General features: G+C 38.8%; 1 protein-coding gene, 1 long non-coding RNA gene and 1 pseudogene across 5 annotated transcripts; 2 read left to right on the top strand and 1 right to left on the bottom strand.

The window, feature by feature from the left end:
* The first annotated feature begins 540 nt into the window (after positions 1 to 540).
* On the top strand, positions 541 to 9194 carry LOC121808498 (protein MODIFIER OF SNC1 1-like). 4 transcript variants are annotated; one of them, XM_042209030.1, is made up of 11 exons: positions 541 to 787; positions 2625 to 2700; positions 3034 to 3114; positions 3214 to 3258; positions 3411 to 3783; positions 3974 to 4076; positions 4568 to 4636; positions 4708 to 5094; positions 5260 to 6016; positions 6111 to 6378; positions 6462 to 9194. In XM_042209030.1, the coding sequence occupies exons 2-11, from the start codon at positions 2669 to 2671 to the stop codon at positions 8823 to 8825; spliced, it is 4479 nt and encodes a 1492-aa protein (XP_042064964.1). In that variant the 5' UTR covers positions 541 to 787; positions 2625 to 2668; the 3' UTR covers positions 8826 to 9194. The 4 variants fall into 4 exon arrangements, with proteins under 4 accessions (XP_042064964.1, XP_042064962.1, XP_042064963.1 ...); XM_042209028.1 differs by having other exon boundaries at positions 3423 to 3783; positions 4708 to 6016; XM_042209029.1 differs by having other exon boundaries at positions 4708 to 6016; positions 6111 to 6348.
* A 1227-nt stretch (positions 9195 to 10421) lies between these two features.
* Positions 10422 to 22494, top strand: part of LOC121808500 — a 38863-nt pseudogene continuing 26790 nt past the window's right edge.
* On the bottom strand, positions 16393 to 17942 carry LOC121808501. The gene is made up of 2 exons (XR_006052221.1): positions 16799 to 17942; positions 16393 to 16650 (listed from the first exon to the last, which is right to left on the bottom strand). It is a non-coding gene; the product is annotated as an uncharacterized LOC121808501 (long non-coding RNA).

Here is a 22494-nt window from a genome sequence, read left to right as displayed (position 1 = left end):
CAGCCCTTCACCCACCTCCAACCTCGCCATGCACTACGTAAACCCCACTTCCGAGCTCTGCAGCACCGCTAGCTTCCAAATCATGCCGCCGTTGATAACCGCCTCCACCGCCTTCTTCCGCCCGAATTATCCGATCTCCATCACGCACTCCATCGCCACCGCCCTCACCTCCGCCTCCTCCGCCGACAGGTTCCTCACGATCGTAGCGATGCCGCCGCAGATGGGATTCGGTAGTGGTGATGGGATTGCTTGGGATCGTGGGTGAATCATCTTGTTTTCCAATTATACCCTTCAGCCATTTTAATATAAATAAATTAATATTTTTTGGATGAATTATTGTGACACAAGATTGTAAAATTGATGGATGAGATTTGATCTGTAGTTCGATCTTTAAAATTAGTTCGACATTGATCACAACTGTCAATATCAAATTTTTTATTAATGGCAAAATCAAAATAAATGAATATTCAGGTAGTTCAGATACTATAATTTATTTTAACAAAAATAAAAATAACGAACTCCATCGCAATATAGTTTTAGATTTTCAGTCGACCTTTCTCTCTCCTCCAATTTTTCTCTCTCTCCCCCTTCTCCTCCGATCCTCTCTCGCCACCGCCTCCTCTCACCTTTCCTCGCCGCGATCAATATTATCACCCTCCGCCGTCTCTATCATCTATCCCTACGTGTATATAAACTCCCACAACTATTTGCATTCCTTCAATTTTGTGATTCTCGACTCTCGCAGATAGATACTTCGCAGATCCACCTGGCTTCGCTCCCTTGCTCGGTTCGTTCGTTTAATATCTGAATTTCGACTAATTTACGGATGATTTGTGGAAGCTAGTTTAAAGATTAAATTTTGATCGAGAATTAGAAAAAAGTATCTGGATTTAGGGTTTCAATATTTGGTACTTCAAAATTGTGGTGAGTAGTACACGGGCAAAGATAGTTGTATATGATGTATGTAATATCTGTGTGCTTGGATTTCTGCGGTCTTTGGCTGCTTGGGGCTAAAGGGTGAGGTACACAGGAGAAAAATATGAAGATTATTGTTTACTCCCATTGAGATTATGAGGCGTAGCTTGTTCGTTGCCATGTGATACGAGCTGATTTGCCAATGTGATTGTGATAGTTGATATGTATAACTGCGTTCAGTAGAATCTGTGTGCGGATAGGTACAATAAACTATGAGTCATTAGGGGAGTTGGAAAGTAGGTCTGAGGGAAGGATACGCTACAATAAACTATGAGTCATTTCGGATGACATACTTGAACATTATTTTCATTATTATTAGGACTTGGGAGTGCTAATATGTCTTCTTTTCTCTACTACACGGCTCACTATGTGCGGGAGTTCCAATCCATTCCATTCACAAATTTACCCACGAGAGTCGAGACCTATGTGGGAGTGCCAGGGATTTGCTAACCTTGTCTTTTAGACGGAAATTTTGTAAAATAAAATATGAATTTGATGCTCATTGATTACCCATTTAAGTTTCTGTCATGGAGTTGTTTGTTTTTCTTTCTTGCTAGTCTTATAAAAGAAGAATATTTGTATTGTAATTAATTTATGAAATGTTTTATACGCATGAATAATTCAGTTAAATGTTTTATTTTTTGTTCTAAAGAATACTATCTATCGTTAGACCAGTTAATTATTACTCCCTCCGTCCCATAAAAATAGTCTTCTTTTTTCATTTTGATCCGTCCCACAAAAATAGCCACTTTCTATTTCTATTTTTTGGCAAGTCTTTTCTCTCTTATAAGGTGGGCCCCCCATTCTCCACTAACAATACTTCAATCACTTTTTCTTTCTACATCTCTCATACTTTACCAATTTCGCATTAAAACCCGTCCCATCCCCAAAGTCCCCATTTGTATGGGACGGAGGGAGTACTTTCTAATTCTGCAAAAAAAAAAAATCCCAAATTTCCCCACATATGCCTTCTGTCAAATTCTCAGAAGTTCCTCACATATAATTTCTCCCTTTCCTATTTGTATTCCTGGCTCCGCCCCTGAACTTATATGTACATGTGGTGAATTCTAGCGGAAGTCATCACACACCAGTTGACACCGCCATTTAGGGTGGTCGGTGGGTACTTTTCAAGGCTTATCGGGCTTGCTTAGCGAAGTTTAAGCTCACTAGGATTCTTAGGATGTGCTTTGGTCAAAGTGTGATATCTGAATAGTAGATGGTTTTGCAGAATTGATATATAATATGACTGATAAGACTCTTGAATTTTGATACTGGTCTAACCATGGAGAAATAAATCCCGAGTTGTTTACTGATTTAAGTGTTACTGGTAGTAAAGAGTTAGAGTGTCCAGAGGGGTAGTCTGATGTCATTGTCAGCTACAGATGAGCTGTATAACAAGTTAACAACCTGTACAAAGTATAAACCATATTATATGTTGTTTTAACTAGTATAATTATTGGTGATCTGTTAGTCTCATTATTTCTTGCACCTTGATTAGTCCCTCCCATCATATATTTACCCTTTTTGTGGCCCTGTCTTTTCTATCAATCCATTCGATTGTACAAGGGACAAACATTTTAAGAAAGCTTCCCTAGCCCCCATATTTTAGTTTGAACTTGTTCTTATTAAAGTTTTGTCTTGTCTTTTAGGCTACTGCAAGTTGTTTGGATGACATTGACACTTCCGTTGAACAATGAATTCAAGTATGTTGGCTGGAGAGCGGAGGTACTTTATGAGCCTTCCCTTTGTCATGGAATATTATGTAGCACCTGTACTTTTTGGTTAACTCATAAAGTGTCATTAGAAATGACTTAATTTTGCATTTTGCTATTATAGATTCCATAATAATTTACACTCTACTAATTTCCCGATCCTTTAATTTTTTGACACTAAGTAAAAAACGCTGCTAGATCTGGTTTTGTTTCACGTATATTCCTGTAGTTTCTCTTGCCCTTCTAGTTTATTATGTTGTGAAGAACATTGTGTTTTCCTATTTCTTTCAAGGAATTGGGTTTATTTGACCTATCCACTGTCTTATTTTGACTTATTCCTTTGTAGATGGGCTTCTGCAAGAAGGGGTGGCATGACCGTGTTGGGGAAAGTTGCTGTTCCAAAACCAATAAACTTGCCAAGCCAACGGTATTTGCATCCTGATTACCCCCACCCAACCTATTTCTCATCCTTTCTTGGGCTTTCTTATTTCCTGTTTTCTAATAGCATCTTTGACTTCATTTTAAGGTTGGAGAATCATGGTTTGGATCCTAATGTTGAAATTGTTCCCAAGTGAGTGCTTCTTGTTGTTTGATACAGAAGCAACATTCTAGAGTTCTTAATCTGGAGCAGTTTCCTTTAAAAGTTTCTTGTTTGCTAGAGCTGTATCTTTGTATATCCAGCACTATTTTCCAAGTAATTAATTGAGCTTTTGAGCTGAATAGGGGTACTGTTAGCTGGGGAAGCCATTCTTCTTCAGCTGGTTCAGGTGCATGGAACGCTTCATCTTTGTCCCCAAATGCTGATGGTGGCACTGTTTCACCTAGTCATCTCATTGGCCGCCCTTCATCAGGTGGAACTGGTACACGACCATCATCCTCAGGCAGTGATAGAACTCATGATCTCGTTCCAAATGCATGGTCTGCAAACTCCAGACCTTCATCTGCTTCTGGGACGTTGTCATCAAACCAGACATCATCATCATTGCGCCCTAGAAGTGCCGAAAACCGGCCTAATAGCTCACAGCTTTCAAGGTTTGCTGAGCCTGTGTCCAAATCTTCTGTAGCATGGGGTTCAAGTGGTACCGCAGAAAGATTGGTATGATTAGTATGCTTTTCTTAGTCAGTTAGTCTTCATATCCAAATGAACTTATATATGCAAATAGAAAACCCTTTGTGTATCCTTGTGAACGCCACGTTTCTTGCATTTTTCAGGTGTACTATAAGTTTATAAGCATGATGTCTAAGCTATAGTTGACTTTGTTTTTGGTTCTGTATGTCATTTGCAGGGGGTGAAGTCGATGAAGGATGATAGTTTCTCTCTGACTTCTGGAGACTTTCCAACCCTTGGTTCTGAGAAAGATAATTCAGTAAAAAATGTTGAAACAGAAGGTGATTACTTTACATGAAATGATTATCTTCGGCCAAATATTAATGCTCCACATTTAGTTTAATTTTCAAATCTAGTAATTCATATAATTTTCTTCTGTGCTTTTGTAGTGCTATGATGATATATTCAGCTTATAATGACCCGAGTAATTATTTTACTTGTAATGCTGCTAATCTAGACACTACGTCTCTTGACCATGTTATGCACAGTTCATATTCTGCAGCCAATAGCCCAATACTATTTTAGACACTTTTGGTCAGCACTGTATTCTGTCCAAATCCTATCCGTTACTCCCTAAAAAATATTACCATATTGTATTTCAAGATTTTCATTGCCCTGGTTACATAGCTCTGACGTTTATAATTATAGAGAAACTTGATTTCTTTTTTTGGTTGTCATTTGTCTTGCTTATACACGCATTCATGAATGGCAGTGACATTTGAAGGATGGGCTTGAATTATGTTTTTATTTACCTGCCAACTTTGCTTTGCAGATAGCCGCCCTAGCTCTACTTCTAGTAGAATAGTTCAGGCCAGCAAAGATGACAATATACCCCTTGATGGTATGCTTTCTAATTTTTTATTCTAATTTAGGTTGCCTAAAAATATGCTCAGTGATCTTCTTTGAGTACAGATGTCAAACATGGAACTGTCAATACATGGAGGGCAGAAACTACCCCACATACTGAGGATGATATCCCGCCTAGCATGGAGAAGTGGCAAGGGGGTCCCCATCAATATTATCCAAATACTGCCCCTCAGCGATTTGAAGGGTGGCATGGTCCTCCTATGAATGGCCCATCTGGTGGTTGGTATGGGGGACGTCCTCGAGGTCCTGCTTTTGGGGCTCATGTTCCCCCTGGTGGCTTCCCGATGGAACCATTTCCTTATTATCGACCTCAAATTCGGCCTCCACCTTTGGCAGGCTCACAGCCAGTTCGGCAGCCGGGTCCTCGAGGACCCCACCCTAAAAATGGGGATTTATACAGACCACAGATGCATGAGGCCTACCCTCGACCAGGTATGCAGTTTAGGCCTAATTTCTACCCAGGACCCCCAGGTCCCATGCGCTTTGAGGGTTACTATGGGCCACCTATGGGCTATTGCAACAATGAACGTGATATGCCTTATATGGGTATGCCAACAGCCCCCCATGTTTATAATGGTTACCCTGCCCCTGCTCCAGATATAAGCAATTCTCAAGGTCGAGCTACTGTGCATGGCCCTACTGGAAAAACAATGCCAGAACAAGTGGAGGCCGGTCATTCAGAGGAAACACGCGGACCAAAAAGAGTTCCTGTAAACATCCATAATGAGTATGAGCAGGAGGATAGTGATCATTGGGAACAACATTTGCCACCTGATATCTCGCATCATGGGAAAATTCGGTTTCCCACATCTTCTCAAAAGACTGAGTGGGGTGCGGAAGAGGTTGGAGAAGAATCTGTATCCATCAAGAGGATGGCACCAAATCAGAACCCTTCTAACAGTTGTGGAAATAGAATTCATTCAGCAGACCACATAAAAGTGAAGGCATTTGAGGGAATGTCCAATACTAAAGGACTTGACGATAACTGGACAAATAGGTCTGAAATTCCTCCTTTTCCTTCTGTAGAGCCTCAGTTAGCTGTTGCTAGTGAGAGAGATACTGTACCAGATACAACAAAAAATGCAGCACTGATACATAAAATTGATGGCTTAAATGCAAAATTTCGTGTTTCTGATGGATGGAGTGATTCCATGAATGCTGATAATAGGGAAAAAGAAAAGACTGCTGCTCAAATAGTTGATTTGAAAGTTAATAATTGCACCAGGGAAGTTAGTAATGCTGCAGCTGCTGTGGCTTCTCATAGGATTATTGTTTCCAGAAACTCTGCTGCCCCTGATGAAGTGACTGTTCCTGTTGGTGATAATCCATTGCACCCGATTGCTGTCATCCCTAGGTATGAGAGCAGATACATATGTTTTTCAAACCATTTATTTGACTTCGAGTAAATACCATTATGCTTATTGCATGATAATTAATTGATTTCACAGGAGATCATATCAAGGTGGGCATCCTAGAGTTGATCAGCGTGGTAAAGGGAAGTTCAACAGCCAGGAAGCTGATGGATGGCGGAGGAAGCCTCTCAGTAATGATTCCTCAAATGCAGTTATATCTTCAAACAATGAATCTACACCACATATTCATTTTCGTGGCCCTAATATTGTTGGGAAGGCTTATGAGAATTCTATGATGGATCTGGTAGGAAATACTGAAGGCGATTCGGCTGAAGTATGTGATTCTGCTGATATTCAGGCTCAGGTTGATACTATGGATTCTTGTATTCCGCTCTATACTAACTTTTTTCATTTCTTTGTGACCATAAATATTTGTGTTGAAATCAGCGTGCCAAGATGAAAGAGTTAGCCAAGCAACGCTACCTGCAACTGCAGAAGGAAGAGGAAGAGCGAGTAAGGGAGCAGAAGGCCAAGGCTCTTGCTAAACTAGAAGAATTGGACCGCCGAAAACTATCAGGTGAAGCTTCAAACCAGAAGGCTGAAAGAACTCTGGTCATTGGTGACGTCGGGGTAGAACAGCAAGAAGTGCATACAGTTATAGGCACTGTGATTGCTGAACTCAAGACTAATGAATCTGGCTTTAACTTAGTTTTGAGTCCTGCTGTTGCTTCTGCGGGGACAGATAGCAACACAAATCAGGCTGGAGATTCGACTGAAGTGTCGAGGGACTTGCACATGCGGATACAACAACAAGGTTTAGTGGAATCTAATGTGTCTCCTTTGTGTAGAATTGAAGACTCTGAGGATGGGAGTACTAAAAAAGTAGTATCACAACCAGATGATAGAGGAATCTCCAGACACAAGCGAGCAGGCTACAAACAGAAGCAGAATAATGTGCCGCAGAAAGCTGTATATAGCCCTACATTTGAGGTGCAAAATGATCGTACTCTTCCAGCTGTTGCTGATATGCATGAGCCTCCATCAAGTGAGTCAAATGTGCTGAACACATCCAATACCGTGGTTGAGCCATCATCCCAGCAGAGAAAGAGAATCAATCTGAGTAATAAAACTAAGCCCAAACCCGAAGAAATACATAGTCTTTCTGCTTTACCACCAGTGATATCTAACATTACTCATGCAGATGAATCACTTGACAATGGTGGATCTAATGATTTGGTGTCAAATTTGGGTGTGCCAATCTCAGCAGTGCATGAGTCTGATACAGCAGTGCACACTCGGGAGCACTCTTCTCTACCCAGTGAGGAATCCCAGAGCAAAGTATCGAGTCAGTGGAAACAAAATCGCAGAATTCCCAAAAACCAACAGGGTCATAGATTTACAGACAAGCATAGTGATACCGTGGTTTGGGCACCTAAGGCTAAGGGTTCAGATGAAGTGAGTCAAAAGACTCAAAACTCTCCGCAGGAATCTGCTGATTCAATGAAGAGTAATAATGTGGCACAGAAAAGTTTGAAAGGCAAGAGGGCTGAAATGGAGAGATATGTTCCAAAGCCACAGCTGGCTCAGCAAGGAAATTCTCCGCCTCTGTCATCCTCAGTTAGTTCATCTAGATCAACTGAGGATGCTTCTGGGGAACAATCGGGGTCAAATATTTCTGCAAATGTCAGGTCTAACTTGGAGATGAATGTGGGGGATAGCAGCCATAGCAAGAACAAAAGTTGGAAACAACGTGGTTTGATAGATTCATCCGAGATGAAGAGCGTGCCTACTGGTCCAACAGATACTTCTCAAGTGAAGGCTGCCCATTCTGGGCAATCTCCAATATCTGAGCCTATAAAGGAGATTCAGCAGTCCAAGGAGCTTGTGCATTTTGGGAGAAGTGAATCTAATAGAGTGAATTCTGAAATCAAAATCTCTGGTGATATGGCTGCAGATTCAACCTCAGCTGCTGTGAGCAAACATCCTTCAGTGAAAGATCAGGGTGCGACAGGCAGAGGAAAGAGGCATCCAATAAGGGGTCCAAGAAGCGGTGGAAATAATACTGATTTTGAGGACACTTTACATGGTGAAGGTGATGGAAGTTTGTCTTCAGTACCAGATGTGAACCAGATGGATAAATCTATTATTTCAAAAGAGAATCGTAGCTTTGGGGAGCGAACATCCTCTCATTGGCAGCCCAAGTCCAGCCCAAGTTCTGCTAATCATCAAGGAAATAGAAATGGTAGAAGTGAATACATTACTTTCGAAACTAATAGGGTTCCGAGGAAGGGTGCTCCTCAGGATAAGGAGAGTAGCAACTCTAGCCAACCTCAGCTTCAGCCCGGCCAATCTGTTAACGTCAGAAGTAATGTGGCTGGTGATTCAGTTGCTCATCGCCATCAAGACTTTGACAGAGAAAAGAAGCCAGTAAAAGGGCGTGCTTACTCCCCAAACCAAGATCTAGTTGGCACTGGCAAATCATCTCTTACTAACGCAGATGATCTGCTTGAGCACAATGTTACATCAGGATCTAGGAGAACTGGAAGGCAAAACAGTCGGCCTGTTAGAGGCCATGAATCCCGTGGAGAATGGTCTTCAGAGCATGAAAACAGGTCACATAATGCCCCAGCGTTCCAGGACAGGCAGAGGCAGAATGTGCACTTGGAGTACCAGCCAGTTGGACCTTTCAAGGGTCACAAAGCTGAAAATGTGGAGGAGCTAGCGGATGGAGGAGCTGATAATGTGGACCAAAGGCACAGGGAAAGAGGCCAGAGTCACCCCAAACGTGGAGGAAACTACTACAGGAGATGAAAGTGTCTCATTTCACGGAACCTGGTCAGGAGATTCTGGGATTTACAAGATAATCTTCCAATTTGTCGCCTTTGCTTGATTAGGTATCTTCATCCTAGGTATGCATCTACATTTTCTGTTCTCATGATAAATAGAACGGTAGTTTATCTGCTAACTGGTGGCACGTGCACTGAGTAGCAGGATTAGAGGCCAGGTTAGGGCACACCTTTGAGGGATGTGGTATTTTAGATCGAGGAAATGAGACACGATAAACCCTTTAAAAATTGTAATTGGTGCGTGATACACTGCAATGTGACGGATTTTCAAATGCAGCATTTTGTGCATCTGGTAATCTAATGTGTGCCTGAGTGCAGGCCAAAAAATTGTTTAGATAGTAGCATATATTCCTCGTATATTTGCTGGAACCTTTTCGTTGCGCTTGATGCTTTTATTTTTGTGCTAGTGATTGCATTTGCATTTTTGATGCAAGTAGATGCACTTGGATGAGTTGGACCTCGTCGATATTTGAAGTGAAACGGCGCAATTTGTTCATGGTTTCCCTATTTCTCTCAAACTTTAGCTAATATTACTTGTAAACTTATGTCTAAGCTGTCAATATCCATAAAAAGTTATGCAAAACTGTTACAAAAATGATGACAAACATTTACTGAAACATAGAGGAAATTATAAATGGTGTACCAATGAAATGAATCTTACTACTAAAAAAGAAAAAAAGATTCTCCAATTTTTCAATACCCCCTTCACTACTAAAAAGAAAGAAACGAGTTTCCAATTATCAATATTTATGGTTGATCGATATTATATCTTTACCAAATGTATCATTTTATGTTGTACTGAAATCGTTGGTATTATAAATTTCACACCGATGCAGAAATGCTTAATGACTCTTAAGACACACCACTCCAGATTCGTTTAATGAGTATCTTCATGTTGTCGACACAATAGGATGAGAGTGCCCAACGATGTTCATAGATTTCACATTCCAAATGAAAGAATTATCTTGTGACATGGAGGGTTGCATCACTAGTGGGGAAAAGGACACACCTTATTAAAGGCCATATCTGGATTTGACATGTATATTTCACAACTCATTCCAAATGAAAGAATTATCTTGTGACATGGAGGGTTGCATCACTAGTGGGGAAAAGGACACACCTTATTAAAGGCCATATCTGGATTTGACATGTATATTTCACAACTCAAGTAAGCATGAGAGGGACCCATGGAGAGAGCTTCCCGTTGTGGACTAATGTTGACTAATATGAGAATGAAGATTTGGCAGGGAGTTGTGCTATGATGTATATAATTTTCGTTTCTATACATATTCAAACATCATTCTTAGAGTATATAGTAGTACATACTCTCCGTCTCTGAAAAGTATGAACTCTTTCATTTTTAATCCGTCCCAAAAAAATATAAATTTACTAATTTTGAAAACTATTTTCTCTCTAACGAGTGAGACTCATTTTCCATTAATAATATTTTAAAAAAATTTCTTTCTATCTCTTTTATTTCACTGATTATGCATTAAAACTCCTACTGATTTTATATGTAATACAGAATTTGTATACATTTTCACCCCTTCAAAATAGTTTAAAAAAATTAAATTTAAATGAATGATTGATTGGGGTGGGCACTACTCAGTTGATACACACACTCAGGTGACGATTATTTCCACACATCACCACTCTCGATCTCTCCGCCCTCTCTCCCTCCTATATTAATTTCTTCCGATTCATTCATTCATTCTTTCTCCTCAATCTCCCTTCAGATTTCCGCGGCAATCACAAACCTTTTGGGGTCTCTCCCATTGCCTTGCGCTCTCGCCGGAAAAATGGCAAATATCATTCACAATCCTCTCGTGCTCAGCTCCTCAAGATCTGCTGAAAAGTCTGAATCTTGCTGCAAATTATCCGGCCCCGCCTCGTTTACGAGCTCCAAGTTTCTCGGAAGTAAGTTACTCTGTAACGACCCACTTTTCGAACCCTAATTTTCGAACCCTAAGACGATTGTATTTATTACTTTGATTGCCGCAATTAAATGACGAATTGTTATGTGTTTGCTTTGGTGACCTAATTTTGATTTGACCGAGTCAAATCCGTTGATTTTATGACGTGGCTTAAATTAATTGATGTGGAATGAAATATATATTGCGGTGAATTATATTTTAAGGAGGTGAGATTTAATTAGGATCATAAATAATTACCTTGCCCTTTTATGGAGAAAATTTCGACCACTATTAATTATAGGGGAGGAAATTCTTTTTCTTGGATTTAATTAATTGTTTTGGGATAATTATCCAAATTAAATCCAAAGCCTAATCATCTTATTGCTTCATGATAAAAATCGACCCCTATTATTTTTCCTAAGGGAGATTTCGAAATCTCCTAATTTTTGGGAGGAGGGGATTATTCATTATTTATTTTGATTCCTTAATTATTTCTTTCCATGTTTTAATTGGAATGTCCTAGCAAATCTTTCCCTACTTTATTTTATTAAAGATTTGGAAATTATTCATTGTGAGAGGAATATTCCACACGCCTACTACCATATTATTTGGGAGGATTTTCATTAATTTTCTGCTCTGTATTATTTTACTCTGCTCCGTGGAAATACCAAATTAAATCATGGCTAATTAAATAGCCATAATTTTTGAAAATCCTCCTTATTTCTCCCTCAATATTCACTCCATTTCCTCCCATCAAATCTCCTCAAATCTCTCAAATCTTTATTTCAATTATTCCCCCATATCTTGAATTAATTGGGAAATATTGTATTTTCCAACTCTATAAATAGGGATAACCCAAAACCCCCTAACCCTAGCCCCACTAATCACACGCCTACTCCACTCTCTCCTCACGCCATTTTCTTCCCCTCCACATCTCCCACTCGTTCTTCTACTCTACTCAAGATCCTTTCGAATTGCCAAGGGTTTGTTGAAGAATCGAGAATTATATTCGTTCCTACCGTTTGTTTCGTCCAAAGAAGGTAAAATCAAACCTCCATTCTTCATTCCTCTCCATCTAAACATTCCTTGACTCCCTCATGCATGTAGAGAGTGTAGGAAATTCAAATCTAAGGGTTTAATCGGTGGGAATTTGTGTTTGTATGTGTGTATGCGTTTTGAATGAAATTGTATGAATTTAAATGAATCTTTGGTGAATGATGTGTGATGTTATGAAAGCATGAGGGTGATGATTCTTTTAAGCATGTTCGTGTGTTCAAAGCATGAGAAGATTGTGTTTGAATGAATAGGGATAAAACCCTAATTCGGATTTAAAAGCATGAAAAAAAACTGTGAGTTCAGACAGTAGGTCCCGACACGTATTTGACCGACCAAATGAACTCCGTTTCGATCGATTCTTTTTCCTGAGTAAACTTCATGATGTCTTCTGTGTTGTGTGTGAATTTCAACCCTTTTGGATAAAATATGAATTTGTGGTAAATTTTTGAAGTTGACTGCGCAATTCTGCCAGAAAATGTTTTCTCGACCAGTAGGTTACGTTTTCGAATTGACCGACCAAAAAGGGGTATTTTGATATGAAATTTAAACTGGAAGTTATTTGATGAGTCTACTGCATTGTGGTAAATTTTTAGCCCCAACGGAAGTCGGGTGAATTTTAATGATTTTTACAAAATGGTTGCGCAGTTCTGCCAGATTTTTATCTTTACAAGATGACTAGATTGTTATGTAATAAGTGATATACATGATTTATATATGGGTTAAAGAACCACTCTATGATGAAGTGATGTGTTATTCAAAGATGTATGCTATGATGTGATTTCCATATGTTGATGGGGAAAAGGGAACCGTCGGGGGCATGCATAATATTAAGTCAATGTTTGTGACTAATTGGTAATACACATCATCTAAAGGTGATAACGCGTGCGCGAAGTGTGATAACAAAGGAAAAACAGGACTTGAGATTCTAAACGGTCGAGGTGGGCTCTCTTTTAAATAAGGACGATGTCCTAAATGCTTTATTGATGAAAATTTCTATGATTATCATGCTGCGATTTGTTTTAACGTGCCTATCTGATGTGGCTTTTGCCACTGTTATATAAATCGAATTCGGGTCCTCGTAGGGCCGCAAACCCTACGTGGATTAGTGTACACCTATGGTAGACTGTGTGCTAGCGTACGGGCTGGCCGGTCTAGTGGCTTGGTTTGTGGCCACATTCCAAGTCATGTATTGGCAGATATGGTTGACGTCTATAGGAAAATGACTGGGCAGTCGCTATTTTGAACAATGGAAAATATTTTGGGTGCCTCAGGCCTTTCTAAAACTCAAACCCCGATGATTATTTACGTATGGGATGATAACATATACTCTTATTTAAAATGTTTTCGGCATGAGCCACTGAGTATTTTTATAGTACTCAGCCCTGCATGTGTTTTCCCTATGTGCAGGTTGAGCGGCGACGGACGGTTGGTGGTGTTGAGCAGAATTAATAATATACTATGTTTGTTTTGAAACTCCGAGTGTCGTTGTGTCTTCACACATGACTTCACTCTTCTCTTGGATGCTTCCGCTGTGATATTTTCTTTACTATTTTTTTTATTTAACTATGAAACTGTTTGTTGGGATGTTTGAAAACTTATTATCTTTTGAATAAATGCTAAACCTTTAGTCTTTTTATTTATTAAACTTAAATTCTTGGTCAGACTTTTATTGAAACCCTAGTCTTCTATGTCTGTTCATTAAGTCCTTTTAATCACGATCGCCCGCTTTTATTAACCCTAAAGGGCGGTCGTGACATACTCTCTACTAATAGCTCCGCGATTTCGCCTGCTACCCGCCGATCCGGCGTCGTCGTCGTAGTTTCCTCCGATGTTGTGAAGGAGAAAAAGCTCAAGTCCACCTCCTCCGTCGCTAATCTGGTAAATTTTTCGATTTTCCCTTAACATTGTTGTGTGCATTTTGCAATAGATACTGTATTCCATCAATGTAGTGTAGTGTGATAATTAAAATTTAGTCGTGAATCTAATATCTGCGCAGGACTCGTGATCCTTGTTGATTTGAGTATTTATGTTTGGGGTAATTCTTTTGTTGTTCTAGAGTATAATTAACGTTCCATAAGTGTACTAGACTTTTTTTTGTTTCGGCTTTGGGAGAGCCGCATGAGGGTCATGCATCTCCCGTTAATGAAACGCATGATGGAGATGCGTTTTACAGAAAGACGCATGACTCTCATGCGGCTTTCAATTTTTCGTTTTTTTAAAGACGCATTAGCGTCATGCGTCTTAGGGAGAGACGCATCTCCATCATGCGTCGATTGTTTTTTTATTTTATTTTATAGACGTCGCATGACCGTCATGCATCTTAGGGAAAGACGCATGAGGCTCATGCATCTCTAATTTGCATAAATCAGACGGGCCAGACGCGACAGAGGGCAGACGCGAGAGAGAAAGAGCAGACGCGAGCAGAAACAACAGAGCAGGCGCAACTCAGCGATTTCAGCAATTTCTTGGCGAATTCCCGTCATATTCCGGTAAGTTTCCTTCAATCTTTCAACATTCCTCCCTTATTTGTTGGTTATTTGCATATTTAATGTAGATTTCTCTCAATTTTGTAAATTATGGTTTATAAGAAAATTTTCAAATTTGGCTGATGTTTTGTTGTTTTGTTAGTTGTAATGGATTTTATTGGTGAAATTCATTCTATTGTATAGTTTTTGATATGTTTGAAATGCTTGGTGTTGCGATTTTGGTTGTTATTGGAGAAGAGAGTAGGGGTTGAAATGTATCTTGTAATTTAACCTTCTAATTTAGTAGTTATATGTAAATTAGGCCTTATAAATCATGAATTGTGATGAATTGGAGTTTCTAATATATAGTATTCAATAGATTAGGAGTGAATCATTTGGTTTATAATGTTTTGTTGTTTTGATGATGATTTGAATTTATATGTTATTTGTATTTGAAATGTGAGTTTGTAAATGTTGTTTTGTGAATATGTTATTAGATTAGATGAAAACTTCAAGTTCTAGCGGACAGTTATTATATGGACCAGAAGATCCGTCAGTGCTATATCTTAAAAAAAAACACATTTCAAATAAACTATTGAAAGATGGCACAACACAAGTTTTCAAAGTTCGAAGGCTGGAAAGTAAGACATGAGATGTGGACATGCATGAGAATGTGAGGTATTGGCTTGACCTATTTGGTTTCAAAGGCGTGATGGATTGTGGGAAGTCGATGAAGGTCGACAATGAGCTTATCACGGCTTTGATTGAGCGTTGGAGGCCGGAGACGCACACTTTTCATCTACCAATTGGAGAGGCGACAGTGACCTTGGAAGATGTGCAAGCCATTTGGGGCTTGAGAGCGGACGGTCGCATTTTCACAGGACGTGACCATCATGTCGGATATCCCGATTGGCCTAGCAAGTGCCGAGATTTGTTGGGATGGATACCGGATACAAACACAGAGACAAAGCAAGACGGTTTGCTGATGACCGCTCTGATCAACCAGACGAGGATACCTTTGGGTGGTGACCTACCTACATATGCATACATCCAAATGGCACGTATCCATGCCCTAATTTTGTTAGCAGGTCTCATTCTACCAGACACCACGGGGTGTAAGGTTCCTTTTATGTGGTTGAATTCATTTGAGGATCCAGACGAGGTGCAGAATATTAGTTGGGGAAGTGCGGCTTTGTCGTACCTGTATCATTACATGTGCGAGACTTCCATGGATAAGAGGAAAGAGTTGGGCGGACCTATGATGCTTCTGCAGCTATGGGCGTGGGAAAGAATGCCCACATTGAGGTCGTCGTTCATAGGAGCACTCGTGCACGAGCTATATACGCCATGTGGCACCAGGTATATATTTAAATATTTATTTGTTTAGGCATCTTAGGTTATTTCCCATGAACATTCATTCGTTTTTTTAGCATCAGTCTTGCTGATAATAGCTACCCCATCTTCTGTCCTCCCTGCTGGATATTTGTATACGGCATGCTACCTTCTTAATTTGCTCTCAACCACCCTAAATTGTCGGTGTTGCCTCAGACTCCACATAGTAATAGCAGTCTTCACATGCAGCTTGCTATCAAATTTTGTTACCGCATTAATCCGATACGGGTGTGCTTCATCCCAGTACATAGTACTGTGATTATTACCAATATCAGGTACCTCAGAAGGACCACTCGGTAGTCTGCGAAAATATTTCAACCCACTGTGAACGTACTCTGGAAGTGGATGTTCACCTTGCACGACGGGTTTACACACTATCTCCTCATCACTAGAAACATCACCTGAAGAATCATCACTTAAAATAGCATCAGATGATGATGACGACAATGGTGGATCAAGGTCTCTTCGTACAACATCAACATGCTCTTGCACATTCACTTGATTATTCATTCCAACATCAGCAGCATCTGCAATATCTACTTGCTCATTCATACCACAATCAAGACTCATATGTTCAGCCTCGCAGATGAAACAACACCATAATCAACAACCGGTGAGATTTCAAAATTTCCAACAGACGAATACTCAACAAATAATTCAATATAACGAGTAGAATTTAGAGCCTCATTGAACATAAACATCACACTTTTATCACTGTCAACCCCAGTACATATATAACTCGTATCGGTACCAAAGAGATAATGCCTCTATGATATTTCGATGGAGTGTTGATATGAATCTATTATTATCTTAGCACATATCATTGTAACTAATTCAGAGAATGAAACACACGAATTCAATACGATGGAGGCTCTCGCACGAGGAGGATCATAACAAATACCCACTTGAGGAAGTTGAACTATTCTATTACCCCAATATAAACTCACAAATACTTACATGATTTCTGCAAAAATATATACAAACCAATTTAGAGACAATTTTTTCTATAAATCCTAATTTAGTAAGTTTAAGATAAATTTATTAGAAACCCTAATAATATGCAAATAAACAACAAATAAGGGAGGAATGTTGAAAGATTGAAGGAAACTTACCGAAATATGACGAGAAATCGCCGGAATTGCCAAGAAATCGCCTAAGTTTGCGTCTGCCTCTTTCTCTCGCGCAGAATGTGAGCTACTGATTCGCCTCGCGCCTGTTTTGTTTAATATTAGAGACGCATGAGCCTCATGCGTCTCTCCCTAAGACGCATGACGGTCATGCGTCGTCTAATAAAATATTTAAAAAAAGGTGACGCATGTGGAAGATGCGTCTCTCCCTATGACGCATGATGCTTATGCGTCTTTAAAAAAATAAAAAAATAAACGACGCATCTCACTCATGCGTGTTACCCAAAGACGCATCTCCGTCATGCGTTTCATAAAAGGGAGACACATGACCCTCATGCGTCTCTCCGAAAGCAGGAACAAAAAAAAAAGTCCAGTACACTTATGGAACGTTAATTATACTCTAGAACAACAAAAGAATTACCCCTTTATGTTTGTTTTTCTATTGTTGGAGTGGTTAACCTAATGTGATTTGTCATTACCATTGATTGTGCTTATGCTCTTATTAATAGAGTCTGTGACTGAAAGAACATCCGTTTAATTTTTATTTAATTTTATTATTGTTGGTATTACTCACTCCATCCACGATTAATTGAGCCCTTTTGACTTAGCACGAGTTTTAAGAAATACTCCCTCTGTCACACTCTAAGTGACACATTTTCCTTTTGAAGATGACACTCTGAATGCCACATTTCTAAATATAGAAACTTTATTTTTTGCAATTTACTCTCAAAATAACACTACATAAAATCTCGTACCGAATTAGAAATGCTCCACTTAGAGTGGGACACAAGGACTATAGTATAAAGATTATAGTATAAAGTGAGTTTAAAAAGTTAGTGGAATATGACTTCTACTTTTGTATATTAGTTTATATAAAATGTGTGTGATAAGTTAATGCAATGTGAGGTCCATTATCAAAAATAGTAAAAAGTTAGGGTGTCGATTAATTATGGACGGACGGAAAAGGAAATTTATGTCAATTAATCGTGGACGGAGGGAGTATTTGTTTACCTGAGATAGGTTATGAATAAATCAGTCCCGTGTATTTTGTGTAAAGAAACATTGGAGGGGTTTCAAGGAAATTTGTTTTTCTTTGTATGCAAAGGGATAATTTGAAGTATGTGTTAATATGCAGCTGATCACAAAAGAAGAGGGATTGGTATTGTATGAGGACATGATTCTGGGGAGAGCCTTTGAGGATATGTGTGCCCAGATGTACTACAGGGGCAAAATGTTTGGTTTTGTCCATTTGTACAATGGTTAGGAGGCCGTGTCGACTAGTCATTAATATTGTAAAACATCAACCGCAAAACCTTTTTCCATTTTTTTTTACATGTCAAAACACCATGCGAATCTTTCAAAGCTCACAACATATTTGCATTCCAATCAAAACACTCATGCACTTCACATATGTGTTTGAAACAACATTTTTAGATTACTCATTTTTTTTCCTCGAAAATTTCAACATTCTCACAACAACTCATCAATTTCCATCTTTCATGTAAAACACTCCATCTTCCTATGTTCACATGCTTACGTCATATCATTTCCACACATATAACACATACTTAGGTCATCATATCAATCTCGCTCATGTCTCACATAATCATACCATGACAATATCATATTCAAACATACAATACGTGTTTTAATTATCATGCCAATCATACTTGTATTCCACGAAACCATGCTATTACAACATCATATTTACGCACTTAATATATGCTTAAGCTATCATAGCAATCATGCTCACATAGTGATCACATTACAACTCATCCTCATGCATATCGTTCATTCACATGTATAAACTTGTCAATCATCATATCATATCATCATCCATTTCATGCATCTATCTCACATGCCTTCAACAAATAAAACATACCTCACTTTCATTGGTTGAGCGTGATGCTATGGATGTTGAGCCTTCATGACACTTCTAGTCAATAAGGATTCACTAATCTAGACTTAAGACAAAAGAAGACTCTCGGACCAGAGCGAACACTAGGCTCTGATACCACTCTGTCACGACCGCCCATACTAGGGTTACTACAAACGCGGCGATCGTGATACAACATGCAAGGATAGAGTTTTATTTGAAAACTTAATTAACTTAAAAGAATGAAAAACATTTTGGTTTAAAGAAGTTTAAAGTTATAACTTTTCTATTAAATAAAAACGACTCAAAATAAATACCTTTAAAAGAAAGCAGCGGAGAAAAATTAATTATTAAAAACCCAATCAACTTCTAAGAAAAACATTTAGTTTACTTCGCGGGAAACATCATTTTTAAGTAACATTGTAAATACTCGTTTAAAACCTAACACAACCAAACATACTCAAACACAGTACGAAAAAGATTAAAGTATTGGAACATAGTTCAAGACATAGCAGCGGAAATAAGGTTCAAAGAGAGAGTCAAGGATAATGCCTATGTATGGAGACACATCGCATCCTAAGTTCTTAGGCCGACTCAACATCCTCCGCAACATCCCGCTCAACCTGCACATAAGAAAAAAAAATATATGCAGGGCTGAGTACTTGTTGTACCCAATGGGCTCATGCCGAAAACATTTTATATTAGTTATGTCATCCATACCAGTGATCTCGAGTTTTATGTAGTAAGAAATATCACGAGAACACAAAAACATTTCAAGTATGGCCAGACAATTTATCTCCCCACTTTTCACATCATTCCATCAATCACAATCATCATATCACAGTGCGACGAAAGTGTGGCCACACTATTCGCCCACGAGACCGGCCGACTAGCAAGGACAGCTCACGATCCCACCAGTGTACACAGCCTGATAGGGTTTACGGCCCTACTCAGACCCGAATTCGTTTCACAACACAACCATATAGCCTAACGGAGTAAGCTCATACGAACTAGGCATCAGGCAACAATCTCACAAACAAAATAACATGGCATGACATAACAAGTTAAACCACCCTTATAACACCACATCGTACTTTCGAAAAATAAAAAGGTTTGAAAAGAAAGCCCACCTCGATTGCTTAACAACACAATTCCAACTTATGCAACTCTCGTTCCTCGAGCTCACATATACTCAATCACCCTTGCCAACGATAACGCAATCAGCTTTCCATAAACTTATGTTATCATGCATGTCCTATTGTTCCTTTTTCGTTTCCCTTAAATTACCCATCCCATCATTCATCGACATAAGGAAAAACATGCCATATTATTTCTCAACGTGTCACACGTAATTACGTCATAGGATACTTTCCCAAATCATACATGCATCATATAGTTCATCAAACTTAGCAACAAGTGATATTTTCACATAACAACAAAACTGGCAGAACTGCGCGGTTGGTTTGTAAAAATCACCAAAAATTCATCCGACCTCATATGAAGCTAAAATTTGGTCACAACACAGTATACACATTCAGGTTCATTAAGTTAAAGTTTCACACTCAAATCATGGCATTTGATCAGTCAAAACATTTATACAACTCTATTGTCGGAACATAAAAATTCTGGCAACATTGCGCAGTTTATTGGAAAAATATTCACCATAAATTTATCCGATGTCCAATGAGGCTGAACTTTTTACAAGACTCAGAAGACACTTCAAATGTTCATTTAGTTCAAGAATCACATCAAACGGAGGTCATTTGTTTGGTCAAACAGAATACGAAACTTTCTAGGCGAGAACACAAGTTTCTGGTAGAATTTCGCAGTCAACTTCAAACATTTATTAAAAATCCATTTTTCGACAAAAAAGGGCTGAAATTCTCACGAGGCACAGAAAACACCTTGAAATTTACTTAATAAAATTTTCACATCAAAATTCGATAGTTTGATAGGTCAATTACACATCAGAAACTGCTGTTCGAACGTCACCGATTTCAGGCTCACAAATTCGAAATTAGGGTTTCTTCCTCAATCATCCAAATACAATTTTTCATGCTTATAACACAAAATCATGCTTCAAAAAGGTTCTCATAATCATTTTTGCACATTAACTCACATCATTCACCGAAGATTCAAATCAAACTTCACATAAACTCAATCAAAATCGCATAATTATCAAAGTTCTCATGCAAACACACTTTCCCACCGATTAATTTTGCGATCTATCATTCCTACACTCACTATATGCATGTAGGGTTCAAGAACAAGGATTATATGAAAAGATTGAGGGAAAGTGAATCAAATATACCTTTCTTGATGAAAACGAATCGGTAGAAACAAGAATTGATGCGATTCGTCGGAGACTCTTGAAAATAAACTTCAACGGATGCAAGAACAAGGATTGAAGGAGAGTTTATGGAGAGAATGTGGAGAGGTGGAAGAGGCGTGTGGGAGAGGGAGAAAGGAGGAGGGAGCGTGTGAAAGAGAGGAATGGTGGCTAGGGTTAATTTGATTTTATAGTCTAGGTTTAATCCTACACTTAAATTAAATAATTAAAATTGTGGAGGAATAATAAAATCCCACAATTAACATGGAAATGGGCGTGTGAAATTGGAGTAATGAAAGGAAAATACTTAAACCTCAATTAAATAAGAATAGGTTTTAAATTTGGAAATTTACTTGTTGGAAAAAGGCTCCCACAAAATAGGTAACAATTAAATTAATTCCACAAGGAAATTGGAAGCATATGGGGCGAAAATTTAAAGGCTTTAAAGAAGGTATGCGTCAAATCCTAATTAAAATAGGATATGGAGGAATTTGAAAAAAGATTTGTCACGACCGCACTTCCTAAGGATAGAAAGCACGGTGGATCGCGACTAGTGGGGGAATTTAGAAGCGAAGAAGAAGGGGGTAAACAATCAAGGAAGTACAACTTATAGATCAAAAGATGAAATTCCATTATCAACTCATAGTCTTAGATCACGAAACAACATAGTACGAATAAAAGTAGTCCAACGTATTAAAGAAAAATATAAGAGTTCTTAAAACTTTGAGTAGCGGAAGCAATTGAGAGTTTGACTACTACTATGTATGAGGACAGAGTAGTAACCGGAACATTTATTGAATAAAAATCTTGGCTCATTGCTCAACATCCTCCGCCTCCCGTCCTCGCTCAACCTCCACCTAGGGAAAACATATGCAGGGGCTGAGTACTTGATGCACCCAGTGAACTCATTCCCGAAATACATTTATCGTTTAAGTTATGTCAAGCCATAATTGAGTGAAACTCGGGTTTTACTTTAAAAGGCCGAGTAACACTAAAATCATTCCTTAAAATAGTGTCCACGCGGAAAAACATCATCCTCCATCATATACCATATCTGAACCATCATGTGAAACGAGAATGTGGCCACAAACTCGATCACTGGACCGGCCGACCCAAGGGACAGCTCACGATCCCCATCAGTGCACTAGCCTAAGTAGGGCTTAGACCCTAGTTAGACCCGAATTCATTAACCATCAAAGTCTAGTAGAACATTATTCTAGTAGACAATCAGATAGACAATTCAAAAATATAAAAAATATGGCATGACATAACATTTAAACCACCCTTATCTCACCATATACACATTATTGCAAATAAAAGAGTTTAAGTAATAAAGCCCACCTCAAAAGCTTAGGATTTCCGTAAATAGTTCCTCGTTCTGACTTTTAGCGTGCGTGCGAACCACCTTTTCGAAAAAATACATAAAGTTCACATCAATTCTCGGTAACGAAGGTATTTAGAATGCATACACTCTAA

The sequence above is a fragment of the Salvia splendens genome, chromosome 6 (genome assembly GCF_004379255.2).
Source record: "Salvia splendens isolate huo1 chromosome 6, SspV2, whole genome shotgun sequence".
NCBI lineage: Eukaryota > Viridiplantae > Streptophyta > Magnoliopsida > Lamiales > Lamiaceae > Salvia > Salvia splendens.
The sequence above is the reverse complement of the archived record's forward strand: the minus strand, read 5'-3'. Positions and strand labels throughout refer to the sequence as shown.

Coding starts and splice junctions, on each gene's coding strand:
- LOC121808498 (XM_042209027.1), top strand. CDS start 2,669: ATGAATTCAAGTATGTTGGCTGGAGAGCGGAG. Junction 2,701..3,033: donor ATGTTGGCTGGAGAGCGGAG/GTACTTTATGAG, acceptor ATTCCTTTGTAG/ATGGGCTTCTGCAAGAAGGG. Junction 4,077..4,567: donor AAAAAATGTTGAAACAGAAG/GTGATTACTTTA, acceptor TTTGCTTTGCAG/ATAGCCGCCCTAGCTCTACT.